The following is a 27437-nucleotide window of genomic DNA, read 5'->3' as shown; positions in this document are numbered from 1 at the left end:
ACGTCCCTTCATGCTTCTGAATACGAGGTGCTAAAAACTGCACAAGAGGAGAGTGCTGTTGCACCCATGTCTTGCTTGTACCAGAGTTCCATACATTGCTTTCCAACTTCTAGCAGGCTATTCTCATAACTCACTAGGTTCTAACTTGGCTTTATTGAAGATGTGCCAGCTTACATTAGCTTCCCACCAGATTCTATCCTGGATCCACCCTTGATGTAGAGATCATTCAGGCTCGATCTCTGGGTTATCATGTCCTTTTCTGGTTCCTGCTGCTCTAGTTCTGTGGAGCAGTCAAAGGGCCAGAGTGGCATTCTTTTTAGGGTGTATGTTAGGACTTGGGAGACCCAGGTTCAATGCATGAAGATCCCTGGGTGCCTTTGAACCAGTTACTATAGCTCAGTTTAATCTACCTCTGTGAGGGTACAAAAGCAGGAGAGTAGCATGTATGCCACCTTCATTCATTCATTTTATTTGTATGCCACTTTTCCACAGACACACACACACAGACACACACACAAATCATGCTCAAAGCAACCTACAACAAAGAAACAGAGATGCATTTGAGCAAGGTAGGACAAAAACACATCAGGACCAAGCACTACCTGCCTGGGTGCCTACTTGCATCCCACAAGCACTATCTATATATTGAGAGGCAATGTGGCCTAATGGTTAGAATGTAAACAAATAGGAATGTAAGCTAGATGCTGCCCTTCAACCTATGCTAACCTCACATGGGGCAGGGGGCAGGGAGGGGGGAGAACATCTATGCTGAGCTCCTTGAAAGAAGGGTGACACAAAAGAATTAAGAAATATTATGGGTAGGTTTTTTTAGAGTTTAGGAGCCAAGAAGCACAGCTACAAGCGATTATTATGCAAGTTAGGCAGAGTACAATGTGTTCCTCTTCAGTTTTTACACCAGAAACTGCTGCCGGCAGCACAGCAGCTAAAAGACATACATATGGATGTGTACAATACATATAATGGGTACATAACATCAGCCTGTTAGCAATTTTTTCAGCATCGCTAATAAATCCACATATGAGATGGTACATAACATTCCATCCATTGTCACTGACAGCTTCTTCTATTATTCCAGCGAGGCACAAAACAAAACAAAAGCCACAAATTTTCCATCAATTATTAACCCCTGGTGCATAAAAAGATTCTTTTGGGATCAGCATTCAGAATTAGAAAGAAAGAACTAATGAAATTAAATGATCAGGTTCCATATGCATTTTTCCATATGTAGATTTCCAGATCATCTGAATTTCAGCTCTGATTGCTAAACATATAGTCTACATTCGGTGGTGGTGGTGATTATTTTAACCATCTACGCTACTAGGAAGCATAGTTATAATCTCTCCAGCTAGCAAAACTTGTTTTTCCCCCGCTATCATCAACCAGCCCAGCTGCCATCCATAATCTTCCTGATAATGCGAGATGCTGTACTACCCCAGGACTTGATTATTTTGTGTGAAGTTCGTTGAAATCTGGCCAGAAAAACCAGTCAACAGATCTACATTCTCAAGTGATATTACAGCTTTAATTAACTTTAGACTGAAGCATTTTCTCTGGCACTTTCCTGTTTTCATAAGCTTATCAAAGTGTTATTTGGCACAGCAAAATTTGAACTGCCATTCAGGCAAACAATCAGATAAACAAATAATGCTCTTCTTTTAACAATATTCATAACATCTCTATGTCTAATTCACTCCTATGTTTAAGTTGTGCTGCTTTGATTCTGAAGGCGTCACCCCAGCAATACTTATCCCCAAGTTATTTTATCATAGCCTTCCCTCCCCAATTTTAAATCTTTTGGGATAAGACATGAGAAGATGAAATACAAGGCAGGAGATCAGAAAATGAAAGAATACCCAAGAAAATTAATGAGGGGAAGCGGACTGAACTAAATAAAACACTGGGATGCAAGGAAATGAGAAAGAGCAAGGCTCAAGATAAGGTAGAATGCCTTTATCATCTCTGAATAGTTTCCCAGGGTTGATTATAAGATTGTACACAGTTGGGAGTAAGACTCATTGAACCCAAATGGGGCAAGGTGCAGCTGAGGAGGTTGCTCTGCCAGGACTTGTGCTCTTCTCTTCTCCTCTCCCACTTTCTTCCTGTCCAAGGTGGCCCTGCCCTCTGCTTACCCCTCAGAGCTGGTATGCCACACAAGGCTAGGCCTCGACAGTAGGAGCATCTCCTCCTCCTCCTCCTCCTGCTCTCCAGCAGCTGCTGCAGGACAAGCTGTCTATGAGAGGAGGTTGGCAGCAGCAGCTATGAAAAGTCAACAGGATGCTTCCTTGCAAGCACTGCCACTGTCACCATAGCTCAGAACAAACACCGGTTCATCCTCCTCCCCAAGCTTGGTGGCGGTACCACTGTGAGGAGGAAACAAAGCCTAGAAATCAAGACTTTCCGTGATCAAGCCACATCAAACATATGTTCTTTGCATTCAGAAGGCCTGTGTTTCAGTTTTTGGCATCTCCAAGTAGGGGCAATGCCTGTTGAGCCACTGACAGTCACTGCAGATCGGGCCCCATGTGTGCATTTGGGGTTTTGAGAGCATGCTGTGGGGACTACCTCCTCTGCTCACTTGTCATCCATGGTTTATCTACGTGCAGTGCACACAACAAAAGTCCACACACAGATTCCTTGCTTTTCTTTAGGGTAAAATTTTAAAAAGGTCTTCTTGAATTTACATGATGTTACCTGGGGGTCTACCCAAAAGAAAAACCCATCAAATTAAGGCTGATCTGATACTTGCCAGTACCGCAAAAACACTGATCCAAAGCACAGTTCCTCATGGATCTTCACATGGGTAGATGACAAAGTCAACAACAAATCGCAGGACACACCTGTGGATTCAGGGGTGATCTATAGTTTGCTGATGGTTTCAAGGCGATCACACGTAAAAAGCATGAGGACTCCATAAGGATTTGTGCCTGGGATAAGTGGTGCTCTTGCATTGCATTGTGCTGATCAGGGTTTTTTAAAATAGTTTTTAATGATTCAGTCAATGGAGGCAGATGCTATCTATGATTTGACAGGGTAGGGATCGGGAAGCCATGGAAAAGTAAGCCGTTTCAATAAGATCTCCCTCACTAGGTCCAAGAGGTGTGGGTGGGTGGGTGGGTTGGTGTGTGCACACACACCTGCCACCTCTTTCGTATTTTGTTTCCTATACACATAAGAATGTAAAATGTTGTCACACTTTGCAGTTTGTGTGGCTGCCAGTAAGCGTTTTGTCTTTCCCACTACTTATAAAACAGAGCAGTTTTGACAAAGCCAGCTCTATGGGGTATAGTCATAGGGACAGTGCTAACAAGCTTAGCTTGATTGGTGCAAACTGATTTCCTTTAGCACCAAAGGCTGTAAGCGACACATTCAATCATGATCCAGCCCAATGAAGATTTTATCAAAACACAAAAGCTTGCTTGTTTTGGGGGGGGGGACAGGACTTTGGGGCTCTAAATAAAAGGCACTACCTGCCTGTTTATGGCTGTACCTGCACTCTCACCACCAATTTTGAATCTGTGTGCACACAATGTCCCCCCCCCCCCCGATAAAGAGCTATCCTTTAGTTTCTGGAGAATTACTGCTGTTTGGTGCTTTTCCTCCCAAATGAGCTTTAATCTGAAGGGAAAACCTAAGCCACATTCTCTTTGCAGTTCAGATGAAGTGTGTGTATTTGAGACAGCTGCCAAGCATGTGTGCATCTCTGCTTCATGAATAGTTTGGGATGGTTGGGGCTGCAGGGGCAAGGAAACCAAAGATCTGAGTCACGCAGGTTGACGACATTCCCACCCATTCTCTGGCACAGCAGCACACAAATATGACTGGGTACGCAGTAGGGGGAGAAATGACCTCACTGTGTTTTAAGCCATTAATTTGTAAGTAGCCTAAATGTGAATATTCCCCACTGCATCATTTTTTCATTTAGATTACACAGTGACAGTGTTCGACAGGTGCATCCTTCCAGCCCAAGTAGATGGGAATGGAGAGGGACCTGTGTACCTGGAACAAAAAAAAGACCCACACGTTGGTGGTTGTGTGTAAATCAGACACACGCAAAATAGTCGCTGCCTGTGTTATAGATTTATAGATGGATGGATGGATGGATGGATGGATGATAGATAAATAGATGATAGATAGATGATGATAGATTATATGGATAGATAGATGATAGATATAGATAGATAGATAGATAGATAGATAGATAGATAGATAGATATAGATAGATATAGATGATAGATAGATAGATAGATAGATAGATAGATAGATAGATAGATGATAGAGATAGATAGATAGATAGATAGATAGATAGATAGATAGATAGATAGATAGATGATAGATAGATAGATGGTAGATGATATAGATAGATAGATAGATAGATAGATAGATGATAGATAGATAGATAGATAGATAGATAGATAGATAGATAGATAGATGATAGATAGATGATAGATATAGATAGATAGATAGATAGATAGATAGATAGATAGATAGATAGATAGATAGATAGATGATAGATGATGATAGATAGATGATAGATAGATAGATAGATAGATAGATGATAGATGATAGAGAGATAGATAGATAGATGATAGATAGATAGATAGATAGATAGATAGATAGATAGAGATAGAGATGATAGATAGATAGATGATAGATAGATAGATAGATAGATAGATAGATAGATAGATATAGATAGATAGATAGATAGATAGATAGATAGATAGATAGATAGATGATAGATAGATGATAGATAGATAGATAGATAGGTGATAGATGATAGATAGATAGATAGATAGATAGATAGATAGATAGATAAGATGATAGATGATAGATAGATAGATAGATAGATAGATGATAGAGAGATAGAGAGATAGAGAGATAGAGAGATAGAGAGATAGAGAGATAGATAGATAGATGATAGATAGATAGATGATAGATAGATAGATAGATAGATGATAGATAGATAGATAGATAGATAGATAGATGATAGATAGATGATAGATAGATAGATGATAGATAGATAGATGATAGATAGATATGAGTTTTTGTGGGGAGGAAGCAGGCTCTTTGCATAGTTGAACTGTAGTGATGTGACCTAGAAGCAAAGCAGCAAGGAGAGAGAGTGCCATGCTGGATCTCTAGCATCCAAGCCTGCAGCTACAGGAGAAGCAGGACCTTATTGGGGTGTTATGCTGTGAAGCCATCCATCGTAAACTCAGGTTGAATATACATGTAAATAAAATATATATCCTAAAGACACCACAGTCTCTGCTGTGCCTCATTTCCAAAAGGAAGCATGAGGTCTGGAACCTCTGGAATCTTGCATCACTGGGAAATTGAGGTATACAAAAGATTCTATTGCATTTGTTTATTGGTGGCATGGTTTGATTTTTTTAAAAACAAACAAACAATTCCTTTTAAAGCTTAGTTTGTGTGTGAAATATCTACTTCAACTGTCTGTGACTTGGTATTTAAAAACAATGCTACAGATTAGACTAGGAGTGAGGGGCCACTCATTTTGAAAACAAAACACAAAATGAATGCACCCCATAGATCTAATTTAAAATAAATAAATAAGATGAATGCGGAAATTAAAAGAATGAAATTGTAATGCCATGATTTTCTCCCCCATTTGCTTTTAATGCTTTCACATTGAACGGATATGTAGCATATTTTTCACATTCACAAGGTGTGGCAGGGTCGGGGGGGGAGGGTATGTGAGCAAGCAGTAGATTTTGCCATGCAGTTCTCTAACCGTTAAAATGCATATATTAGGGGGAAATGCATATGTTAGTGCAAAATAACATACAAAGGTGTATTATATCAGGGAAAGCAGCTTGTTGAAATGTGCATATAAGACAAAAATGTGCTTATTAGGAAAGATTAGCACAAAAAAACCTGATGAATTTTAACAAAGATTTTCTTTCTAAAGTAAAATTGCTGCAGAAATTCAAAGAACTGTATTTAATGTTGCAAAAATGAAAACAAGAGAAATTGAAACAGACAACTTTATCCATCTGTAAATGAAGCTGAGCTCTTGAATTGCTGTATCTAACATCTATCTATCATCTATCGTCTATCGTCTATCTGTCTATCATCTATCTATCTATCTATATCTATCTATCTATCATCTATCTATCATCTATCTATCATCTATCTATCTATCTATCTATCTATCTATCTATCATCTATCTATATCTATCTATCATCTATCTATCATCTATCTATCATCTATCTATCTATCTATCTATCTATCATCTATCTATATCTATCTATCTCTATCTATATGGGAGCAGAGGGAAGGGATGTGGGTGGTTGGGGGAGATCTTGCAAGCAAAGCACTTACTAGCGTATTTCAAAATTATTTTACAGGAAAGAACTGATTTCCACACCTTCAACAGAAGCCTTGCCAGTCCTGCTTAAGTTCCTCTGCTGCCAAGCCTGGTTATGGTTCAGAAACTTGCACACAGCTTTTCTGTACTTTTGTGACATGACGTTGTAAAGGATTGGATTCACAGAGGCTCCAAAGTAAAACAGCAGCATTGAGATGAGGTTGAAGTACTGGCTTATCTCATAGAGGACTGTGCTTCCCTGGGCGAAGAGGATTCGGCCGACGTGTAAGGGAAGCCAGCAGAGCACAAAGGCCACGACCACGACTGCTACATGAGGGTGAGAATATATTTCCGCAGGTCAATCCCAGGCACTAAGTCCTTCCCTCTCTTTAAAATAGAACAAAGCTTTCTGGGCAGACCTCCCTGAAGAGCCACGTGCTAGTGGTGAGTGGTGCCAGAATTAGTGGGCGCAGCAAAGAATTTACTCCACCTTTGTCTACTAGGCTAGTTTCTATACACAACTCCCCTCTCTATCCTCTACCCAGCAAAGCAAGAGGAATTAAAAGTGTCCAAGGGCACATTCCAGCCAGTGATAAACACTAGGGAAGTTGCTTAAGGAGATAGCAGTCAGATAGATATGCTTTGATGCCCTGGGCTTAATGTTCTCCATCTGGGCTTTCAAAGTAGATTTTACCATCTTTGAACAAGTGGGCCTTTTAATCAATGTACTTGGTGGTACATAAAGACTGCTTTTCAACTATGGAGGTCAAATGTTTTTTAAAAAGAATCCATTCTAAAACCAACAGTCCAGAGCAACAAACTAAAACATAGCAGTGGGAGAATTAAAGCGTATGCAAAGGCTAGCTGGAAGGAATGAACCCTGACAGGTCTCCATGGAAGACATTGGGAAAGTAGGAGACCGTTGAAATGTCATATCTAGGAGCTGTTCAAAACTTATGGGGGGGGCTATTTCCCCCTGACAATTTGTACTTCAGCTAGAGTTGCCAGGCCAAGAGCATCCCAGCTCCTGAAATTCCATGGCCCAAACCAGGTGATGTCATGGGATGGACCTTGGAGACAGAGGTTAATTGGGACAGTTGACTGGGACGCCCCTATGCCCACCCTCAGAGTGGCTATGCAATAATTTGCTGCCAGCTCTTGTCAGGCTGAAATTTGCAAGCTGCACGCGGTTTTCTTAGCAACAACAAAAATTAAAGGCAGTCTTGCCTACCTGGAAACCAGGAAGTGCTCCAGATGTTGTTGGTCCCCACTTTCCATCAGCTCCAATCAGCAACACTTGGAGGACCACAGGTTACCTAGTACTGGTTCAACCTCTTTAGATCAGGGATGGAGAACCTGTGGTCCTCCATATGTTGTTGAGCTACAGTGCCTATCATTCCTGACCATTGGCTGTGCTGACCTGGGGTTAATAGGAGCTGTAACCCTACAACATCTAGAGGGCCACAGGTTCCTCATCGCTGGTCTAAAAGGACCATCCCCACCCTGTTCAAACAAGCCAAATTCCCAGTACATGGCAAGTACAAGTGCCAATACAAGTCACATCCATTTATTGTGATTCTTCTCCCAAAGAATCCTAGGAGCTATAGTTTACTCCTCACAGAGCTACAATTCCAAACACCATTAACAAACTACTGTTCCCAGAATTCTTCGGTGGAAGCTATGTGCTTTAAATGTATGGTGTGGATGCAGCCACATGTTGAGAACAGTCTTGTCTGATCACATTACGGAATAAACACATTACTCTTAAGACTGTTCCCTGTCTTTCTTTAACTTTGCTTTCTATGTCTCTCCTTCCACTCTGACACATTTGAGTCATGCTCTTCACAGCGGGATTCTACTTACCTAGCATTTTGACAGTTTGTTGGTGGTGCCTCTCCCTCGTTGCAGCGTGGTGCCCCTCCAGGTTCCGTGCAGTTCTCCAGAGCTTTCGACAGATCAGCCCGTAGAGGAGAACTAAGCAAACTACAGGTAGGAAAAAATACAGGGTGGAGAGCCATGCCATTGTTTCCAGAAGTCCCGAACGGGCTGCTTGCTCGATGTATTTGCATTCATTGGTTTCCTCTGGGAGGCTTCCGTTGCGGTGTTCTACGCCAAAGAGAAACAGGATTGGGATGGCAGTCACTGCAGAGCAAACCCATATCAGGAGGATTATGCCTTTGACCCGCCTTTTAGTGATGGTTGCTTTGGCTTTCAAAGGGAAGCAGATTGCAAAATATCTCTCGACACTCAAGGTGGTTATGTGGAGTATGGTGCAGTAAGTGCAGGTTTCGTTGAGGTAGACATTAAACTTGCAGAGGAAATTGCCAAAGATGTACGGCTTATACTTCCAGATTCTATACAAATCAGAAGGCAAGCCAAGGAAGATCAGACTGTCAGACAACGCCATGCTGGATAAATACATATTAACCGTTGTCTGCATTTCCTTGTATCGCTTAAAAATTAATATAATGGTCATGTTCCCAGTGATGCCCAAGAAGAACAAAAGGATGCAAATAATTGTCACTGGCACTAAGACAGGCATGTCAAACAAGGAAGAAGGGTCTTCATAATACTCTGTATTATTTCCAATGGAACCATTCAATGAAAAAAAATCCATTTCTGATTAATGTTGATCCCTACTTGCCCAGGGACTTGCTCACCCTCCTCCGTCAGTGCTCTTTGCTTCAAAGTGAAGTTTCCAAATGTGTTGAGAATTCCCCCATCAACAAGTTCAATCTCATTTCCGTCCAGGACTGCGGGCTGCTTATACAGACCAACAGCCTACAGAACTTGAAGAGGCAGGTGTCCAGCGTTAATCAGCCTCTGAGGCTAGAAATAGCGTTGGGGTTTTAGAATAGATCTCTGCCAGAAGCAAGAGAAGAGAAAGAAATTCAGCTTATACAGTTGAGACGTAGTTGAATTAAACAGCCCATGAAGGTCAGTTGTATGGAGGCCACCATTCACATACATCTCTGTCCAGAACTCTGCTGCTGCCAAAATCATTTACCTCTTTTGTCTCTCTAACCATGTGACACTCTTCCTTAAATCCCTTCGCTGGCTTCCCATCTGCTCCCAGATATTGTTTCTCACCTTCAAAGCCCTATGTAGTTCATTCACCCCTCCTGCTCTCTGAAATGACTCTGCCTGTTTTCTCTTGCTGCCTCTTACACCTGGAGCTGCTTCCTGGAATGCCTTCATGCAAAATGCCTCCTGTATTTCCCTGGGCTTCACCTCACATTAGTTGTATCCAGCATGGCCAATGATCGATCGTAAGAGCTGGTAAGAGTTCATACTCCAACAGCCTCTGAAGGACCACGGGTTCTCCATGCCTGCTGTTTGTTTTCCTGAGCTCCTTGGAGGAAGGAACAGGATTGTTTTTAAAATGTAAGGAGCAACAATAAAAACAGCATCAAAACTATTAACAACATATTCACAGCTTGAACAAATCACTAGAAAGGCAAACATGCACTGCTGCTGGAATGAACAAGCAAAGCCAACAGAGTTGAGAAACATACCTTCTCCTTCTGCAAAATGTTTGCCAGGCTCTTTCATAAATTCAGTGTCTGCAGCTCCTGCTTCCCCACCACACATCACCAAAGCTTCTGCTACATTTACATTATCTGCAGCTTGGGAATAGTTGTTTGTTTGTTTTTAAAGTCATCAGCAGCAAGGAGCAAAGGCCACATCCCTTTGCCTGGTTGGGGCAGCAGCCATGCATAAAACCCTGATTAAGTGCTATGTCTCTCGGGAATCAGTTGGGAAAGTTTGATCTTTTGAGTGCTTTCCTCTCCCACCCTTCATCCACCTGCCCTTCCCCTGTGGAGCATGGCAAACAAGGCAACATTTTGAAGCCATCCATCAACATCCTCTGCCATTTAAACAAGGGAACATTAAACAGCTGGGCCTACCTCTCCGTTTCTCCTTAATCTATCATCTAAAGTGGAACACATTCACCATTACCTGGAAGGACCAGACAGCAGTTTGATACTGCAAATCCAATTAGAATGCCCCAATCAATTATTTTTTCCAGGTTTGGCTTCAGCAAGCAAGGACAGCAAACTAGGAGAGAGGCTCTTCTTTCCTGATGGACTGAGGATCCTTTGCAACAGATGCCAGTGTGTGGAAAGATTTTGACCAAGTGCATTTTTAATACATTGGTCAAGAGGCCTCTTTCACTTAGCTTTTCATTTATTTGATCATTAACCAAGGCTGTCTAAACAGCTTTAATGGGCACCCACTCTTTATGCAAAGCCTCATTTGCTACACCTGAAAGGTCAGCTTGACATCACACACATCCTAAAGGCGTTTCGTTCACCTTTCATGCAGAACATCCAAGTTCCACAAGACACGAGGAAACTGGATGGTCTCTGATTTGTTTGTTTACTTATTTGCAAAAAACGTATGTCTATACACCACCAGTACTAAGGGGGGGGGGAATATTGGTGATGGACAGAATACAATCAACAATCAAAGTACTGTACATGTATGAAAGAAGTACAAAATCCACCACAAATCAGCAGACCAGACTCTTCTTGTGTTGATGCATTAAAGAGTCCTGCTGGATCAAATCAGAGACCCATCTCATCCAGCACTCTGCTCTCACAGTCACCAACCAGATGTCTTCAGGAAGTCCACAAGCAGAAACCAAGTGCAACAGCAGTTTCCCCACTTGTGATGATCAGCAATGGTATCCAAAGTAGTCATTGATAGCCTTAGCCTCTATGAATTTCTCCAGTCCTCTTTTAAAGCCATCCAAGCTAATGGCCACCGCTACATCTCATGGGAACAAATCCCATGTTTTAATGATGTGCTGTGTGAAGCAGTATTGAATCATCCTACACTGAACTTCACTGGGTGGCCTCAAGGTCCAGCATTATAAGACAAGGATAAACTGTCTCCCTAACTTTCTCCAAGGCGTACATAATCTTACACACCTCAAACCATTTCCCCCATGCTTAAGTTACCCCCTCCCCTTGCTCCTTGCCACTGCCCACCCCAATTATGCTTGGCCACCCCTCTCTTCACCTTGCAGCTCACCTAAAAAAACCCTTCCTTTTAGACCTCACAATCCCTCCTTAGACCTTGTCAAAGAGCCTCTTAGACCTTGAGGGAAGCCCCAGAAGGAAGCATGCTTTTTTTCCTGCAAGTGGCAGCAGCAGTGGGGAAGAACAAAGGGGATAGATTCCTGCCCCCTTGTTCTGCTCCTTTCTACACCACCAGCAGCAACAGCCTAATCTTCTTCATCCTCTTTTGGCAATGGGGGTAGCAGAAGCAGCAACAGTGGGACAATGTGGGGAAAGACTTTCTTTCTTTCTTTGTCTTCACCTGCTATGTAGCAGTGGAGGTGGGGGGGGGGGATAAAGGAGAGAAAGATTTGGACCTTCCCCTTACCCCAGGGATGGAGGAAGATGGCCAGTGTCTGCGCCAGCCTCTCATCATGCCACATCATCATGTTTCCTGCGTCACCTGTCTGTGACCAAGTGGACTGCAGCATGACAACTTTCTTACGTTTCAGTGCATATAGGCAGTGCTTTCCCCCCCCTAAAAAAATGTTTAGAGGTACTCTCATTTTCCTACTCATATTGAGAAACTGCCCCTCAATAAAGCCAAACTTAGATTCACAAAATGTTTAGGGGTATGCGTACGCCTGTGTCCCCCCAGAAAAAAGCACTGCGTATAGGAGGAAAAAGACCCAAATATTTCAGCCTCTCTACTGAGGAGTTACTCCACACACTTGATTGCTTTGGTTGCCCTTTTCTGAATCTAGCTGGATTACCCTTCAAGGAAAGCTTGAGTGAACCAATGAGTTCTAAGCATGCTCCTGTATGTCAGTACTTGTAGGTACCTGCCTGATGTTCATTGGGAGCTTAGCCCTAGTCCTAACTGGAGATAGCACTAACTTCAGGAGCATGCAGTACTACTGTGTCGTTCCCACTTCCCATAGGCGCCGACTCCATGGGGCTTGAGGGGGCCCGAGCCCCCTCAAAAATTCGTTTGGGGGGGCTCCGCCCCCCCAATAATCTCCGGCGCCCCTCCAGCAGAGCGCCATCGCCGCCCCTCCCCTAGCCCAAAATGCACAGGGAGGGGCGGGCTGCATGCCTCCTGCCCTCCCTCCCGAGCAAAAGCTCCACCCAATTTCCTTTGGAGCTGATTAATAGGCGCAGCACGCTCTCCCCTATTCGCTCACGAGGAGGCGGCGCCACTTTATTTGCATATTCATGAGCTTATTTATTATTCATGAGCTTTCCCGGGCCCCCCCCAATATTTTTTATAAGTCCGCGTCCCTGCCACTTCCCCAAGCATTAGGAAGTTTCCAGGGTAGCTACTGCAGGATTAGTTTTTCTTGAGGTGGGCCTTCTGGAGACCTATGGTATCTTTTGGAATTTGTTAATTTGGAAACATATTGAACGCGAGGGAGCAGGTGGGCATCTAGACAAAGGTCGTGTGTGAGAAGAATTAGTTCTTTCCGAAACAGGTGGCATCCACCTCCGCCACCTAACCCAGTAGTTGAGTGGGAGAGCTGAAAATAATGCCAATATATTTCACATCTGGCGACCAATGCACCCCTCTGGTTTCAAATAAAGTGGTACCTCACTGTAGTTAAGAACTTAATTCATTCCGGAGGTCTGCTCTTAACCTAAGGTACCACTTTAGCTTATGGGGCCTCCCGCTGCCGCCACGCCGCCACCACATGATTTCTGTTCTCATCCTGAAGCAAAGTTCTTAACCCGAGGTACTATTTCTGGGTTAGCGGAGTCTGTAACCTGAAGCGTCTGTAACCCTAGGTACCACTGAAGTAAAGAAGTCTAAAAACCCCAGGAGAGAATTTTTCACAGCCCTCTAGTGGCTATGGTGGCTCATAACTCAGGAAGTGTTATACAGTGGTACCTTAGTTCTCAAGTGCCTTGGTACTCAAACAACTTGGAACCCAAACACTGCAAACCTGGAAGTAAGTGTTCTGGTTTGCAAACTTTTTTCGGAAGCTGAACATCCTCTGTTTTGAGTGTTTTGCTTCCGTTTTGAGGGCCACATTTCCATTTTTAGTGTTACGCTGAGGTCTGTTTTTGCTATTTATTTTACATTTTTGTGGGCTCTTTTTGCTTTGTTTTTGTGACTGTGTGGAGCCCAGTTCAGCTACTGATTGATTGTGTGACTGCAGTACATTGTTTATTGCTTTCTATTTATGGATCAATATTCTCGTTAGATAGTAAAATTCATATTACATTGCTGTCTTACGGGTTGTTTTTAAAAGTCTAGAACGGATTACAGTAATCCATTTTGCATTACTTTCTATGGGAAAGTGAACCTTGATTTTGGAATGCTTTGGTTTTGCAACGGACTTCTGGAACGGATTAAATTTGAGAACCAAGGTACCACTGTACCCAATTCTTTCTTTCTTTTAAAAAAATTTTTTATTAAAGATTTCTTGGTTTACAAAAGTATGTGCAATGTCTCTTTTTTCAAGTTACATTTTCTACAGATCAGTTTCACTTGTTGAGACATTAGTGTTACATTAGGAAGAAAGGGGGAGAGAGGTGGAGGGGGTGTGGTGAGTGGGGGTTAGGTCGGGTGGCAATACTTGTTTTGTGTCAGCGTCGCTTGTGTGGGTTCTATCCTAACCAAACTAAGCCTCCCGGTGTATATTTTGTTTCAGGAGGCGGCCTTCTCTGTGGTGACACCCTGCCTCTCAATTCCCCCCCCCCCAAATCAGGTCCACTTTCTACAAAGCCGCTGAAGAACACATCTTTTTGCCAGGCCCCATTTACTTTCCTCCTCCTCCTCCTCCTCCTCCTCCTCCTCCTCTTCTTCTTCTGGAACTCTGCTTTTCATCTGGCTGTGCTATTGTGTTTTATTGAACGTGCTTCCCTTCAGTGATTTCATCTGGCCGTTTAAAATATTACATTGTTTTGAAATCTTGTTTTTCTTACTATTAAAATATGAACTCTATTTTTGTATACAGCCTAGCCTCCAAATCATTGCTAGGCGGTGTACAAAAATAGCATTTTGGCCTGTGATTACCATCTCGTAAACCTTGCAAGCTGCTCCATGAATCTCTCTGTGTTGAAGGGGGAGGGGGGGACACACACACTATATGTTAAATTAGGAGCCAGGACTCTTAAGCCGTCTTGCAAAGTGAAATACACAAAAAACCATTTAACAAATTCAGTCACTTTTGGCTAAATAAAGTCTGTTAAGTGGGTTGGCTAACCTTGCTTTCCTAAATTACCCCTCAATCAGGTTGCTTCTCACTCTTTCCTCTGAAAAGCACATATTCAAATCAGTGTGCATGGAAGCAAGTATGTTGGCACATGCATTATTGACTAATTGCCCTTTTGAAAGTGCATCTCACTGAGCGCAAAAACAATGTTAAGCAGGCATCTGTGTGTGGGGGCATAGTTCAATCTGTTCTCTCCCCCACCCTGAAACACCAGCGGTTCAATCAGGACAGAACTTTGGGACAGGTGTCCAGGGCACACACACACACACACCCCACAAAAGACTGCAGCTGGCTTCCCACATTTTGAAATAATACACATGTACCACCAAATTGCATTTTATTATTTGCAGTTGTTTATTAGGGGGGAAGAAGTTGTTTTATCATTGCATTTCACACAGTAAGACAAATTTATGTAAGTCACCTAGAGAAGCTTCATAGGCAACAAATAAATCTGATGAAATAAAACAACAGCTCCCCATAAAACCATTAAATATAGAATCTCAAAATTATCTATCATTTTCCTGAAGCTCATCCAAGAATTGGCACAGCCAGTCATCAATTATTATATTATTCTCTTGATCTAAAATAAGCACAATATGCAGCATTTCCCTGGTTCGAAAGGTCTTCTAAAAACAAACCACTGATTAAATACTGCAGCTCCACTGTTAAAAGCCTTCTCCCCTCCTTGGGCAGAACAGCTAAGAACACGGGGAGGTGGTCTTGACAGAGAGTTGCCCCTCCGACCACAAGTTTGCAACAGGTGCTTGAGAGAGAATAACCCCCAAAAGCTGGCTACTACATGAAATAAACTGGAATAATTTAGCATTTCTCAGAAAGGCACAGTGGCGGACTAGAGAATGTCCTCAAACTGCGAAAAAGCACAAAGTGATGTAGTCAGTCGGACCCGCTGGCTTCTCCCTGTTGATCCTTGACCTCTTTAACGCTGCTCTCATCGAAGTGCTCCAGGGAGGCAGCATGCTGAATAGCCAACTCAGACACCAACATGGTGGGGAGCTGGCTCTGCTCAGGGTGCAGCCAAGGCTTCACATCCATGTTGTGCTCCTGCTTCCAGGCGGGGTATTCCATGCAAGCTTTATGCAGCTTCCTCATCACCTGATCCCACAAGCCGGGGCGGGGGGGGGGGCGCGTGGAGAGAAGAGAGAAGGTCAAAACACACCCACATTGGACTTCTCTGTGTGATGAGCGCAACAGCAGGAGAATCCCACATGAACCTGGAACTGTACCACCCACAGGGTGGGCACCACTACCGAGAAGGCCCTCTGCCTGTGTTTTTGAACTTTGCTAACGCTTCTGGCTTGCCTGGATGGAGAATGCAGTGGGAGTTTATGTAAACTAGCCTGCTATACAAAGCTAAAATCTGCATTCACTGCTCCACCCCCTTTGGCCTCTGAACCTGCCCACCATGGGCACCTGGTCCCCAGGCTGAAAAAAGGTCCTCCACTTCTACTACAAAAGTGGGGCCAAATCACTATTCCTATATGGCAGTTGAAGGGCTATGGCAGAAAAACAGGGGCTTGCTTAAGACCACCTAGTGGGTTCATCAGGGTAGAGGAAACATTCAGACTGAGGACTTTCTGATTCACAGCTCAAGAAGAAGAAGAAGAAGAGTTTGGATTTGATATCCTGCCTTTCACTCCCTTTAAGGAGTCTCAAAGCGGCTAACATTCTCCTTTCCCTTCCTCCCCCACAACAAACACTCTGTGAGGTGAGTGGGGCTGAGAGACTTCAAAGAAGTATGACTGGCCCAAGGTCACCCAGCAGCTGCATGTGGAGGAGCGGGGAAGCGAACCTGGTTCACCAGATTATGAGTCCACACAGCCTCTTAGCCCACTGTGCTCCATAACCAACAACGCAGGGGGAATCCCCCTCTCTGGGCAGAGAAAAAGGGCTTTCTGCAAATCCATCTCACTTAGTATTACACTAGCTCAACTGATGCTCCTCACAAGAGGAACCAGATCACTAGAGGCCCAAGATAGCTCAGATGGGAGAGCATGAGACTCTTAATTTCAGGGTGGTGGGTTCGAGCCCCATGGTTGGGCCAAAGATTCCTGCATTGCAAGGGGTTGGACTAGATGACCCTTGTGGTCCCTTCCAACTCTTCAGCTATGAATCTGCCTCACTCACCTGTGGTCCCAGGAATTGAACAGCTTTGTTCACAATCCACTTGGGCAGAAATCCTAGTTTGGAAAGGGGGGAGAGGCAGGAAAGATGCGGGGGGGGGGGAATTAATCTTGGTCACATACACAGCATACATTTAAAGCACATGCCCCCCGACCAAAAAAAAAAAAAAAAAAGAATCATGGGAACTGTAGTTTTCTCCTCAGAGAGGTTACAGTTCCCTTAACAATGGTTCCCAGGATTATTTGATAGATGAGCGGGTGCATGATTGCTACTGACAATGGACTGCGGCAAACAAATCTCCCATAATGCAGATGTTGGAAGCTGATTTGCAGTAGATGAAAAATCATCTAGCCTGTCTAGTGTTTGCAATTCATTTTTAAACGGTTAACAGGTAACTCACATTTTATGTGAGGGTTCGGTTCTGGGGGTCCATGTGTATATGCAAAAAAATACTCAAGCCAGTAACCCCGGAAGCGCCAATTTGGAGGGCTGTTTACCTATCTCTGGGAAGCAGCAGCTAGGGCTCTGACAGGGTGGGTCCTAGAGTCCTCCCTCCTGCTTCTGAAAGCCTAGTAAGCACTTGCAGAGCTTTGGGAAGGAGGAAGGATGGCTTTAGGACCATGCCAGGACCCTCACACCTCCTTCCCAAATCCGGCCATCTCCCTTACCCAGCTTTGGAAAGGTGTTACAAGGGCTCTGGGATGCCAGAGCCCCTGCGCCACCTTCTGAAAACTGAGTAAGGCTGCAATTACAGCATTGCATTGTGGGGGGAATAAATGCAGAGTGGGTTTCCTTCGCTCTCCATTTGTTTATTTATTCGCGCACCCACACAAAGCTGAATTCAGGTAAGTAAAATAAGTGTAGGATAGAATCATAGAATCACAAACCTGGAAGATGCGAGTTAACTGTATCTCCTACACAGAGCCTTTATTCTTTTTTAATCTACTTGTTTTTTCTCACTTAACACTTTGGCCGCAACTGAGAAATCTGGTTGCTCACTGTGACTAGAAAATATTCCTTCTCTTCTTCTTTTTATTCAAATTCAGCTTTAAAGAGTTATATGGCTTGTGAAGCATACATGCTTTTCATGAAGCAGGTTTGATCACAAAGCAAGATACAGTACTTCCTTTGATCCTAAAACAGCATTTCTATCCTAGTAAAGGTAAAAGGTAAAATAGTACTCAACAACAAATTAATCAACAACTTTCCCACAAGGATCTTATTACTCACCTGATGACTGCAACACAACTTACTATGGCAAAGGTATTAGAAGATTCAAAATGTATATTTTGCTCTATTTTTTATTTTATTTTTTGAAATAGTTTTTATTTGATTTTACAAGTATGTTATTTATAACAATGCTACCATTCACATCCACATTTACAGATTCCTCTGAATCTCTAGACTTCCCACCTCCCCTCCATGGGTCCTTTTATTAAACCTTTTCCTGCTAATGTTTCCATCTGCTTACAGTGGTCTCCAAGATAGATTATAAAATTTCCCCATTCTTTATTGAAGTTTTGGTCTTCTTGGTTCCTGAGCTTTCCAGAACTAAGCCTCCAGAACTAGGCGGCTTAGTTTGGTCAGAATTGAGTATTCCCTTCCAGAGTCAACATGAAATACATTACTTCTGACAAAGGAGCCACCATAGTTGCTAGAGGGCCTTGAACATTTGTGTCCTAGGCTTTTTAGACTCTTCTAAAATAGTCTAAATAGTCTATAGAATGCTGACTCACCTTTAGGGTCAAGCAGTGCCAGGTAAGTCAGCTTGCAACTGTCGCGTCCAGTTGGTTGCACCAGGTATCCAGCCAAACGTGAGGCAGCCCGCACTGTGTCCTTGCGTGGAGGGTAATTCTGCACAGTAAAAAGCCAGGCAATCAGCTGATGGACCAATTCCTGGTATAGAGGCCTCCCCTTCCCCTCCTTCCTGAGACTGAGTTCCCCTCAGGTAACTAAGGGGTAGTCAACAATCAGTTTAGTGTGCCAGCCAAAGCCCATGGAAACTGCATTGTAATACACCAAAATACAGAAGTAGCAATAATATACATCAACACATCAATAACAGAAGGTAGGCTTCAAAGGACTGGACCCTAAATCCCAAGAGGCTGCCAACTTTACCACCAACAGGTCAGTTGTGTGAAGGGTCTCAGCTCCATCATCCAGAGAACTAAGCGTTGTAATAAAGCAGAAGGCCACAGGTTTAATCTCACCAGGGTGAGCCTGGGAGAAAGCCCTGCCTGAAACCCCAAAGAGCTGCTGCTAGTAGTCATTGAGCTAAATGGTCTGACTCAGGGCTCAGCCACACTTCCACTGCTTTCCCCTGGGGAAAACTCATGGTTTAGCACTGAATTAGAACAAATGGCAACTGGGTTTTCCACAAGATTGATGCCTGCTCCGATTCACCGCAAAAGAGTGGGTTTTCCTGGGGAATGCGGCAGAGCAAACAGAAAACCACTCAGACCTGTGCCTAAAAAGCATGGGACAAGTGGAATAAAAAATCACTTTCTAGGCAAGGGACAAATGTGGAAGTGTGAACAAGCCCTTACTATATGACAGTATATTCAGCCGTTGTGGTTCTCATGGCGTACTTATCAAGCAGGTGGATGAAGCTCCATTTCCCTAATGAAATGCTATGGTGGGTCTCTGAGAGGAGACCCACCCCCCAATCCATTACCCACCTGAATCCCATAGTTTCCCCCCTGCTCACTTACCGGATGTTTAACAGAGAAGTTCATGATAATATAATCCTTATCCAGGACTTTCCATGATCTCAGAGTCACCACATCTCTGTTCCTCAAGGGCTTTGGGCACTTCCCTAATCCAAGGGAGATGGTAGGGAGTAGAGAGAGAAGGCAGCTCAACATTGCATCTACACATGCTGATCACATTCAGTTGCTAATGATTTCATCTAAATTTGTACTCATTCCTATATATTCCATTTTCCATATTCATTGTATATCATTCATAAATCTATTTCATAAGATTTCCATTTTAAATTTCTATTAAGCTTTGAATAGCAGTAAGGCGAGTGATCTGTTGCCGTTGCAATTACAAAATTACAAGTCCCAGGCACCTTAGCTTTTTAATTAGAATGGCGGGGGGGGGGGGACAGGACACCCGTGTTGCATAAACAAAAGTGAGAGCTTAACTTGCTTTGGCAAAGCAACACAGGGAATGTGTCAAAGGTCCAAGCAGGTTGTCTCAAGTAAAAGAGGCCTTGCACACAGATCCTATTCCCCTCATCCAAGCACAGAGCCCCCTGGAGGAAAAAGTACACCACCTATGCATGAAAGGAAGGTATCAGAAGCAGGCAACATTTGCAGAAATAGAAAAGTGGGGGGCAGGAGGAAGAGGGAAGAGGAGAAGGACAAGCAAGCCAAATGCCTTTTGAGGACTGAGCATACTGTACTGACTGTTGAGAGTCTGTTGGAGGGAGAGGGGAAATGGAACAGGGTAGCCTGAAATCAGGCATGGCTGGCTGGAAACCTTAACAGGAATTCTTTATGCTACAACTATGCGTTAACAGGTCCAGCTTATAATGGTGACCCAGGGAGAGATGCAAGGCAAATGCATCTCACACACCCCTATATGTTGTAGACTATACAGCTCTATGAGCCTGAACCTTCCTTTCCACCAAGTTGTGTTGTTTTTTTTAGCAATGTCCATTGCTACTCCCCAAGGCTATTTAACCTCCAGAAAGAAGGCAGCCAGGCAGCTAAAAATCAGGCATCGTGGAGGGAAGGCATTCTCTCTCTTACACAAAACAGAATACCCATTTCAAATGCTGAGCAACTCTCAAGCCAGGGGCCTGCCTTAACACTGCCAGAATGTTTCTGATCAATCCATCTAACACAGCTCTCTTCCACCACCTTGAGTCCACAGATATTGTTGTCTCATCAGCCTATCAAGTTAGACTGCCTGGCAATGATGAGGGTGGTAGTACTAACGAGCTAAAAGACTGAACCATGGATGGAGAACCTCAGGAGTCCCCAAAGGCCACACACCCATTCTGACTCAGCACTCTGGCTTTGCATCCTTCTGTGACTTCTTTTCTGTCCCTGAACCAAGATAGTGATTATTGCTTACCTGGATGGGATGAGGATAGAAAGGGAAGTGTGTGTGCAAAGAAACTAGCTTACCTTGTGAATTTTGCCTTTGCATTTATTTTGCCTCTGACCTCAGCCACCACTAGCATTCAGCCCTGGGCAGGCTCTCCAGGAGGGGAATGTGTCCCTTGGGTGGAAAACGGTTTCACAGCCCTGGACAAAGCTGTATAGTCCTCTCCATAACACTCTCATTACAACAACCTAGAGCGGCTCAGCAGATATAGTTTTGCTGCTGGCTAAGGACCACACGGGATGTGGTTATTATCATGTAGCGTGGTGTTCCATAGATGGTTTTTTTTAGAGAGAACACCACCAAATCAACAACAGGTGGAAGGTAGCTGGATCACGACCACATAACATAGTTGAGGTGGATCTTTAAGCAGTGGAGGCTGGTCCATGAGGCTGAATGAGGTACTGCCCCAGAGAAGGAAGGCACCCCACACCCCAGACTACTAATCCTCCCAGTGTCTTGAAATTTCATCACACATTGCTTACATACCTGCAAGATTACCTTTGCAAACCTCATAACTAGAGGGTTAATCCGTTGCAGCGGAAACAACAAAGAGAGGCTTGTGGCACCTTAATTACAGGGATAATTCACAAAGTAGGGTTGATTCGATGCCAGGATGTTTTTTATAAACACTACTTTCGCAATGGTCAGTTCCATTATTTTACATACACCTAAGCGTCAGTGTTATCATCCTGTTTCCATTTCTCTCTGAACTCCTCTGCTAACTTTTCTCAGGCTGACATTCCACAATTCCTGATCCACATAAGTCCAAGCCATCAGAAATGTGCCACAAGACTTTGGCTGCTGAAGAGGTAGGAACAGGGATGGGGGACTTGTGCCTGCCCAGATGTTGTCCCACCAGCCTCAGACAGCATGGCGAGTGATGGAGGAGGGTGGGTGTTTGTGGTCCTTGGAGCCAGGAACTTTAAAGCTTAGGAACCCACCAGCATTTTTTTCTGAGTTTGGTACCAAATCTTCATTGTGTTTGCCAGGTACCCCCATAACTCAGTGGTGGGAAACATCAGGCCCAGATGCCAACAGTGGCCCTTTAGGCCCCTCTATCAGACCCCTAGGATTCTCCCCGGGATACACTCCTCACCCTTGTCACTTCAACACCCCCTTGAGTGTGTTTGCATGGCTGGAATGCAATGGCCTCTTCCTTGGCTGGATGGAGAAGAGGGAAGTGCAAATGTGAAGGAAGTAGCCTATTGTGCAAAGGGGAAATTTACATTTGCTCTTCCACTCCATTTTGCCCCTGGCCTTGACCCTCATGGGCACACGACCTCTGGAGGATTGCCCAGGTGGTAATGTGGGCCACACCTGCACTAGTTTGTGTGGTTTGGTGGTGGTATTGGGGTGCCCATCCTTACTTACATTCATAGTAGCTAATATCAGCATTGTCTGTGAGACGAGCGATCTGATGCGTCTCAACAAGGTTTATGTCCCACATGCTGCGGTACTCAGTGTCATGTAGGACATCATAGACTGTCTCTGCGGAGACCCCTGCCATATCAATCATGCCCTGCAGGTGGAAGGAAGAACACTGTCAAAATACCACAGTAGTGAACAACCTCAGACCATGGTGTAAAATGGAACAATCTTGCCGAGTGTCTGCTTTGGGTGCGAAAGGTCACAGGTTCAATCCCTGGCCTCTCCAGGTAAGGCTGGGAATGCCTCCCATCTGAAGCCCTGGAGAGATGCTGCCATTCAGTGTAGACCATACTGAGCTTGATAGACCAACTTGGTCAGTGTTTGAATGGAATATCAACCGGGGAACTTTGCATACACCACCTTGAACCCTGTCAAAGAAGAAAGAAGGGAAATCATGCTTATATAAATAAAACCTGTTGTAGTGTTTACATGACCACTGGACCAAGGAACGAACCTTGGTTTCAGGAGGTAGAAGCTTCTCAACCTCACCTAGTCAATGAAGTCCACTTTACTGCTTTGAATAGTTTGTCCAGCAATTTAGGGAAGCTGTGAAAGCTGGTGAACCCTGGGTGCAAAATGTTCTAAAGCACAGTTACCCAAATTGTGGTTTGTAGGCTTCACTCAGGTGGTCCACACTCTTTGGGATGTCTGTGAAGTACAGCAGATGCAGCAGCTGTGAACAGCAGCTTCTCTGTCGTTCTCATAACTAGGTAGTCTGAACTGGCTGGGATGGACCAGAAGCACACCCACCTTTCACTTGAAGAAGCTGGGCTGAAAATAGTTCCTTCACCCCTGATCTAAGTAGGCAGGCCAAACCACATGAAGCAGATCAGATCCAGTGCTTAATACCCGAAGCCTATCCTAAGTCATCTTCCACCCCCTTTCACAAGGTGCATTTGGTGGGGCACAAGAGCTACAGTAGGTTTAGACAGGGCACTCATCGAATGTATTTTTCGCCTGCCAAAAGAGGCTCAGCAGGCCTCCTGCATCTAGTTCCAGGGAGGTGGCAAAAAACCTTTGTCAATCACTATCATCACAATTACAGATCTGCCACTAAATTGCAATCAAGCAAATACAAATTTCACAGTGTGCAAGAGATTATTTGGGATGAGCATCATGGCAAAGAACTAGGATATGTGTACGTGATGTTGCACATTCACAAACCCACTGGAATGAATTGTCAAGAGCTAGTGTGGCTGGTAAGAAGCTTTACTCATCTGGCTCCCAATAAGACATGCTGATGCGCGCGCGCGCGTGCACACACACACACACACACACACCACTTTTGTCTTCTGCTACACCTGAACGAACTCACTACTATACAAATGTATAAGGTAGGCAAGTATTTAAAATAAAAACACTGAATATTAAAATAGACAACTATTTTAACTGCAAAAGGATCCAAGGATTTTCTCTGTGTAAAGCACACTCTTTACAACTGAGCTATGGTCCTTTGCACTAATAGGACAATACATGCTCATTAACACATCAGATAATCATGCAATGACCAAATACTACCAGAGGTGGGGGGGCGGGGAGAGGGCAGGAATCACCTAGTCATCCACCCCCCACTCTTCATGCTAAAATTAAATTAAATTAAAGTGCCTAGTTTGGTGAAGAGTTGTTACCAGACCGGCTCTATCACTAGGGCATTGGTGGCGAACCTTTTAGAGACCAAGTGCCCAAACTGCAACCCAAAACCTACTTATTTATTGCAAAGTGCCAATCATAATAATGATTGCCTGCTTGCGTGCATACAAAAAATATACTGTATTTTTCAGGTATTGGACTGCCCACACTATACAAGGCACTTCTGCCACTGACCATCTACTGCTTGTGGCATCAACCAAACCAAACCCAGCATAGGGGGTGGGGCCGCACGGCCACATACTAGCATGTTGGCGCCTGCGCAACTCCCCCTGATGCTGATGTGGTCACCGCGCACTTGAGGAGCATTTCACGCACACACTGGGGGGGGGGCTGCACACTTTGCCAACACACAGCAACAGCACTGATGGGCCGAAGGCGCATGTGCCAACAGAGAGGGCTCTGAGTGCCCACTCTGGCAGAAGTGCCATAGGTTCGCCACCACTGCACTAGGGAGAGTAGGTGGTTGCTTATGGCCACTGATCTGGCTTTGTCATGAAAAGGCAGCAAACTGTTGATTATTTTGGATGCTCTTCCCTCACCACTAGAAGGTCAATGGCCAATCAGGCATCACCCCCAAAGAGGAAGTGCATTTGCTAAAGTGGACATCAATTTGCATAATATTTGCATAAGTTCATGTATATGTATTAAGAAGAATCCCCTGGATCAGGCCAAAGGTACATGTAGCACACCATCTTGGTCCCACAGTGGCTAACCAGATGCCTCAATGCAATGCCCAAGAGCAATTTGTGGAGCCTACCTCACAGGGTTGTTGTGTGGATTTTTTTTAAAAAAGTCATGTATACATGCAGCCACTGGACCCATTTATCTTCTGCCCACGTCTGGTCCAGTGGGTGCATGTATACATGACTAACTTTTTTAAAAAAAATCCACACAGCAACCCTGTGAGGTAGGCTCCACAAATTGTTGAAAGAGCCACCAAGCTCAAGCAGACAGAGAAGAACAAACCTGTGGTCACCAAAAGGGTATTTTAGGGGTGTGTGGAGAGATTTTAACCAGATCTGCCTGGTCTTCATCTGACATTTTAACTCGGGCAGGCAAGGGATTGGGAAGCAGATATCTTTTACACACTATGGTCCATACTAATTTCCAGCAACCTTCTAGGGGCTGCATGCCAGAAGCAAATGGGGGCAGCTTTCCTTTGCACAGTGAAAGTCAGAAGTTTTTACACCCATTTAATGTGCAAGCAAGAGGCATTATTGCCGATCAATGACAGGTTCCAGTCAGGAAACAAAAGACAGATGTAGAGGGTATGGCCTGGAAAAGGTCTGGGGGCCATATACAGAGGTATTGAGGGCCACATTTAACCCCGTTTCCCTACCCCGCCCCCTTCTAGCTGGCTCTTGGAAAAAGTGTGAGAAGCCAACTCTTTCCTATTTCCCATCCTTCAAATGCATTAAACCAGAGTCCAGCACTAGTCTAGCATGGGTGCTTTGTAAATCACTGAGTCATTCTCCAAACTTCTTCATTGGCTAGCAAATTAACAACCAAACGGAACGTGGGGAGTGATTGCTACATTCTCCACCAATTATTTGAAAAGCTCTTTGGTCTGACATCCCATGTAAGGGAGGTTTCCTGTTGTTGTCACCCAATAAAAATGAGAAAGAGACAAACAATGACATCATGGAAGTGGGCAGCCTTTTTTTTCTTTTTTCTTTTGGGCTCCATGGTCATCCTGCCATTTCTGAGTTACACTTGTCCATTCTACTTAGCCTACCTTCCCCAGTGCACACCACACAATGTTCACCACAGGCATGAAAATTGTCCTATGATCACTGTAGCTGCCTGCCTGGACACAGCAGGCCCTGAAGGAATGCACTTTCAACTGTGAGGCAGTATGGTGTAGTGATTAGAGTGTCAGACTAGGACATGAGAGACCAGGGTTCAAATCCTCACTCAGCCATGAAGCTCACTGGGTGATCATGGCCCAACCATTGTCTCTCAGCCTAACCTACCTCACAGGGTTGTTGTGAGGGTGAAATGAGGAGCAGAAGAACTATATACACCACCTTGAGATCTTCAGAAGATAAACACAATAAATATATAAACACAATAAATAAATACATTTGAAAAATGCACAAGCTCAACAGGACTGGAATCTGACACTAGTACTCAAAAAAGCTCAGGGCATTTGCTGTGAGTGGGATGAAGTTCAGCAGATATCCTATAATACACTCTCTCTTCTGGTCTTCTAAAAATCGAGAGGAGGACTTCTATTGAAGTGTTCTCTAACTGTGAAAGGAGCCAGTTGTCTACACCTCTCAGCCTAACTACTTCACAGAGCTGTTTGTGAGGCTGGAAGAAGAAGGGGGAGCAGACATCCATCCTTTAAAAAGCAGGGATGGGAAACTGTGGCCCTCCAGATATTGTTGGACCAGAACTTCCACCAACCCAGGCCATGCTGGATGGGAGTCCAACAACACCTGGAGGGTTACAGACTCCTCACCTCTGCTTTAAAAGGGCAGCAGGGTTAAAATGCAACAACCAAAAGTTCCATATCACAATTCCAGCAGGCCAATTGTTGCAAGGGAGCACACACTCAGCCAGGGGCGCCAGCTCCAGGGGGGCAAGCCATTTTGGGGCCTCACTATGTTTTGGGGGGGTGGGCTGGTGAGGGCCACCGTCCAAAAAGTGCAAAGGCTCCTTCTCCTCCTCTGAGTGCAGAGTCACCCTCGTAAGATGGCAACTCTGCACTCAGCTAAACTCATTTTACTGCTGCTTCATGAGTCCAGGGCTGATCCTCCAGTGTCCTAGATACAAGACATTAAGTGATCTTCAGTACACACCCTTGGGACAATCTCCCCCCCAAAAAACATGAAAACAGCCTGCAGGATCAGGCCAATAGGCCAGCATCCTGTTCTCACAGTGATCCAATGGATTCCTATGGGAAGCACATAAGCAGGCCATGCATGAATCACTGGCTTGGGTCCTACCCTCCAGGGCAGCAGAAAGCAAACCAGCTTAATCTTCTATATAACAGCCCTTCAAATATTTGATGCTATTACATCACTTCTCCAGGCTAAGCATACCCAAGTCTTACTTTCTCCTCTATGGACTTGGGTCTCCAAGCAACACTTTGTTTTGCTCTTCATACGAACATTTCAAAGTTTACAATTGAATTACTGCAGATCCAAGAGATGGGCTGTACTCTCTGGGATCTGAGTAAGGGCCCAATCCAGCCTGGAACTGATCTGGGGGCCATGCAAAGTCAAGTGGAGATGGGGAAGAAGTACCACACCTCCCCCCCCCCCCACACACTGTATGCTTAGTCAGGGTTTTAAACCACGTGTAAGCATCTGGCCAGGGAGGGAAGGCAAGGCATGCAGGCCATAGCTGCCAACTTTTCCCTTTTCTTGCGAGGAATCCTATTCAGAATAAGGGAATTTCCCTTTTAAAAAGGGTAACATTGGCAGCTATGATGCAGGCTACTTGTGTGTGTCCTTCTCCCCCTCCTCCCCGCTACCAAACCTCTTGTGACAACCCCAGATCACTCCAGGTGGACCCAATTCAGT

At 44.3% G+C, this 27437-nt stretch overlaps 2 protein-coding genes across 3 annotated transcripts; both read right to left on the bottom strand.

Annotated features, from left to right (window-relative positions):
- Window positions 1-6280: 6280 nt before the first annotated feature.
- Window positions 6281-9965, bottom strand: LOC114589299 (growth hormone secretagogue receptor type 1-like). The gene is made up of 3 exons (XM_028715576.2): window positions 9866-9965; window positions 8214-9212; window positions 6281-6677 (listed from the first exon to the last, which is right to left on the bottom strand). Exons 2-3 carry the CDS (start codon window positions 8965-8967, stop codon window positions 6385-6387), a joined length of 1047 nt encoding a protein of 348 aa, XP_028571409.2. The 5' UTR covers window positions 8968-9212; window positions 9866-9965; the 3' UTR covers window positions 6281-6384.
- Window positions 9966-14898: 4933 nt separating this feature from the next.
- Window positions 14899-22529, bottom strand: LOC114589146 (START domain-containing protein 10-like). Of its 2 annotated transcripts, XM_028715272.2 has the most exons (5): window positions 22201-22529; window positions 19422-19525; window positions 18447-18564; window positions 16714-16766; window positions 14899-15681 (listed from the first exon to the last, which is right to left on the bottom strand). In XM_028715272.2, exons 1-5 carry the CDS (start codon window positions 22343-22345, stop codon window positions 15463-15465), a joined length of 639 nt encoding a protein of 212 aa, XP_028571105.2. In that variant the 5' UTR covers window positions 22346-22529; the 3' UTR covers window positions 14899-15462. The 2 variants fall into 2 exon arrangements, 1 of the variants encoding a protein (XP_028571105.2); XR_013391316.1 differs by lacking the exons at window positions 18447-18564; window positions 19422-19525; window positions 22201-22529 and adding an exon at window positions 17111-17894 and having other exon boundaries at window positions 15597-15681.
- Window positions 22530-27437: the final 4908 nt, after the last annotated feature.

The sequence above is a fragment of the Podarcis muralis genome, chromosome Z (assembly GCF_964188315.1).
Source record: "Podarcis muralis chromosome Z, rPodMur119.hap1.1, whole genome shotgun sequence".
Classification (NCBI taxonomy): Eukaryota; Metazoa; Chordata; class Lepidosauria; order Squamata; family Lacertidae; genus Podarcis; species Podarcis muralis.
The sequence above is the reverse complement of the archived record's forward strand: the minus strand, read 5'-3'. Positions and strand labels throughout refer to the sequence as shown.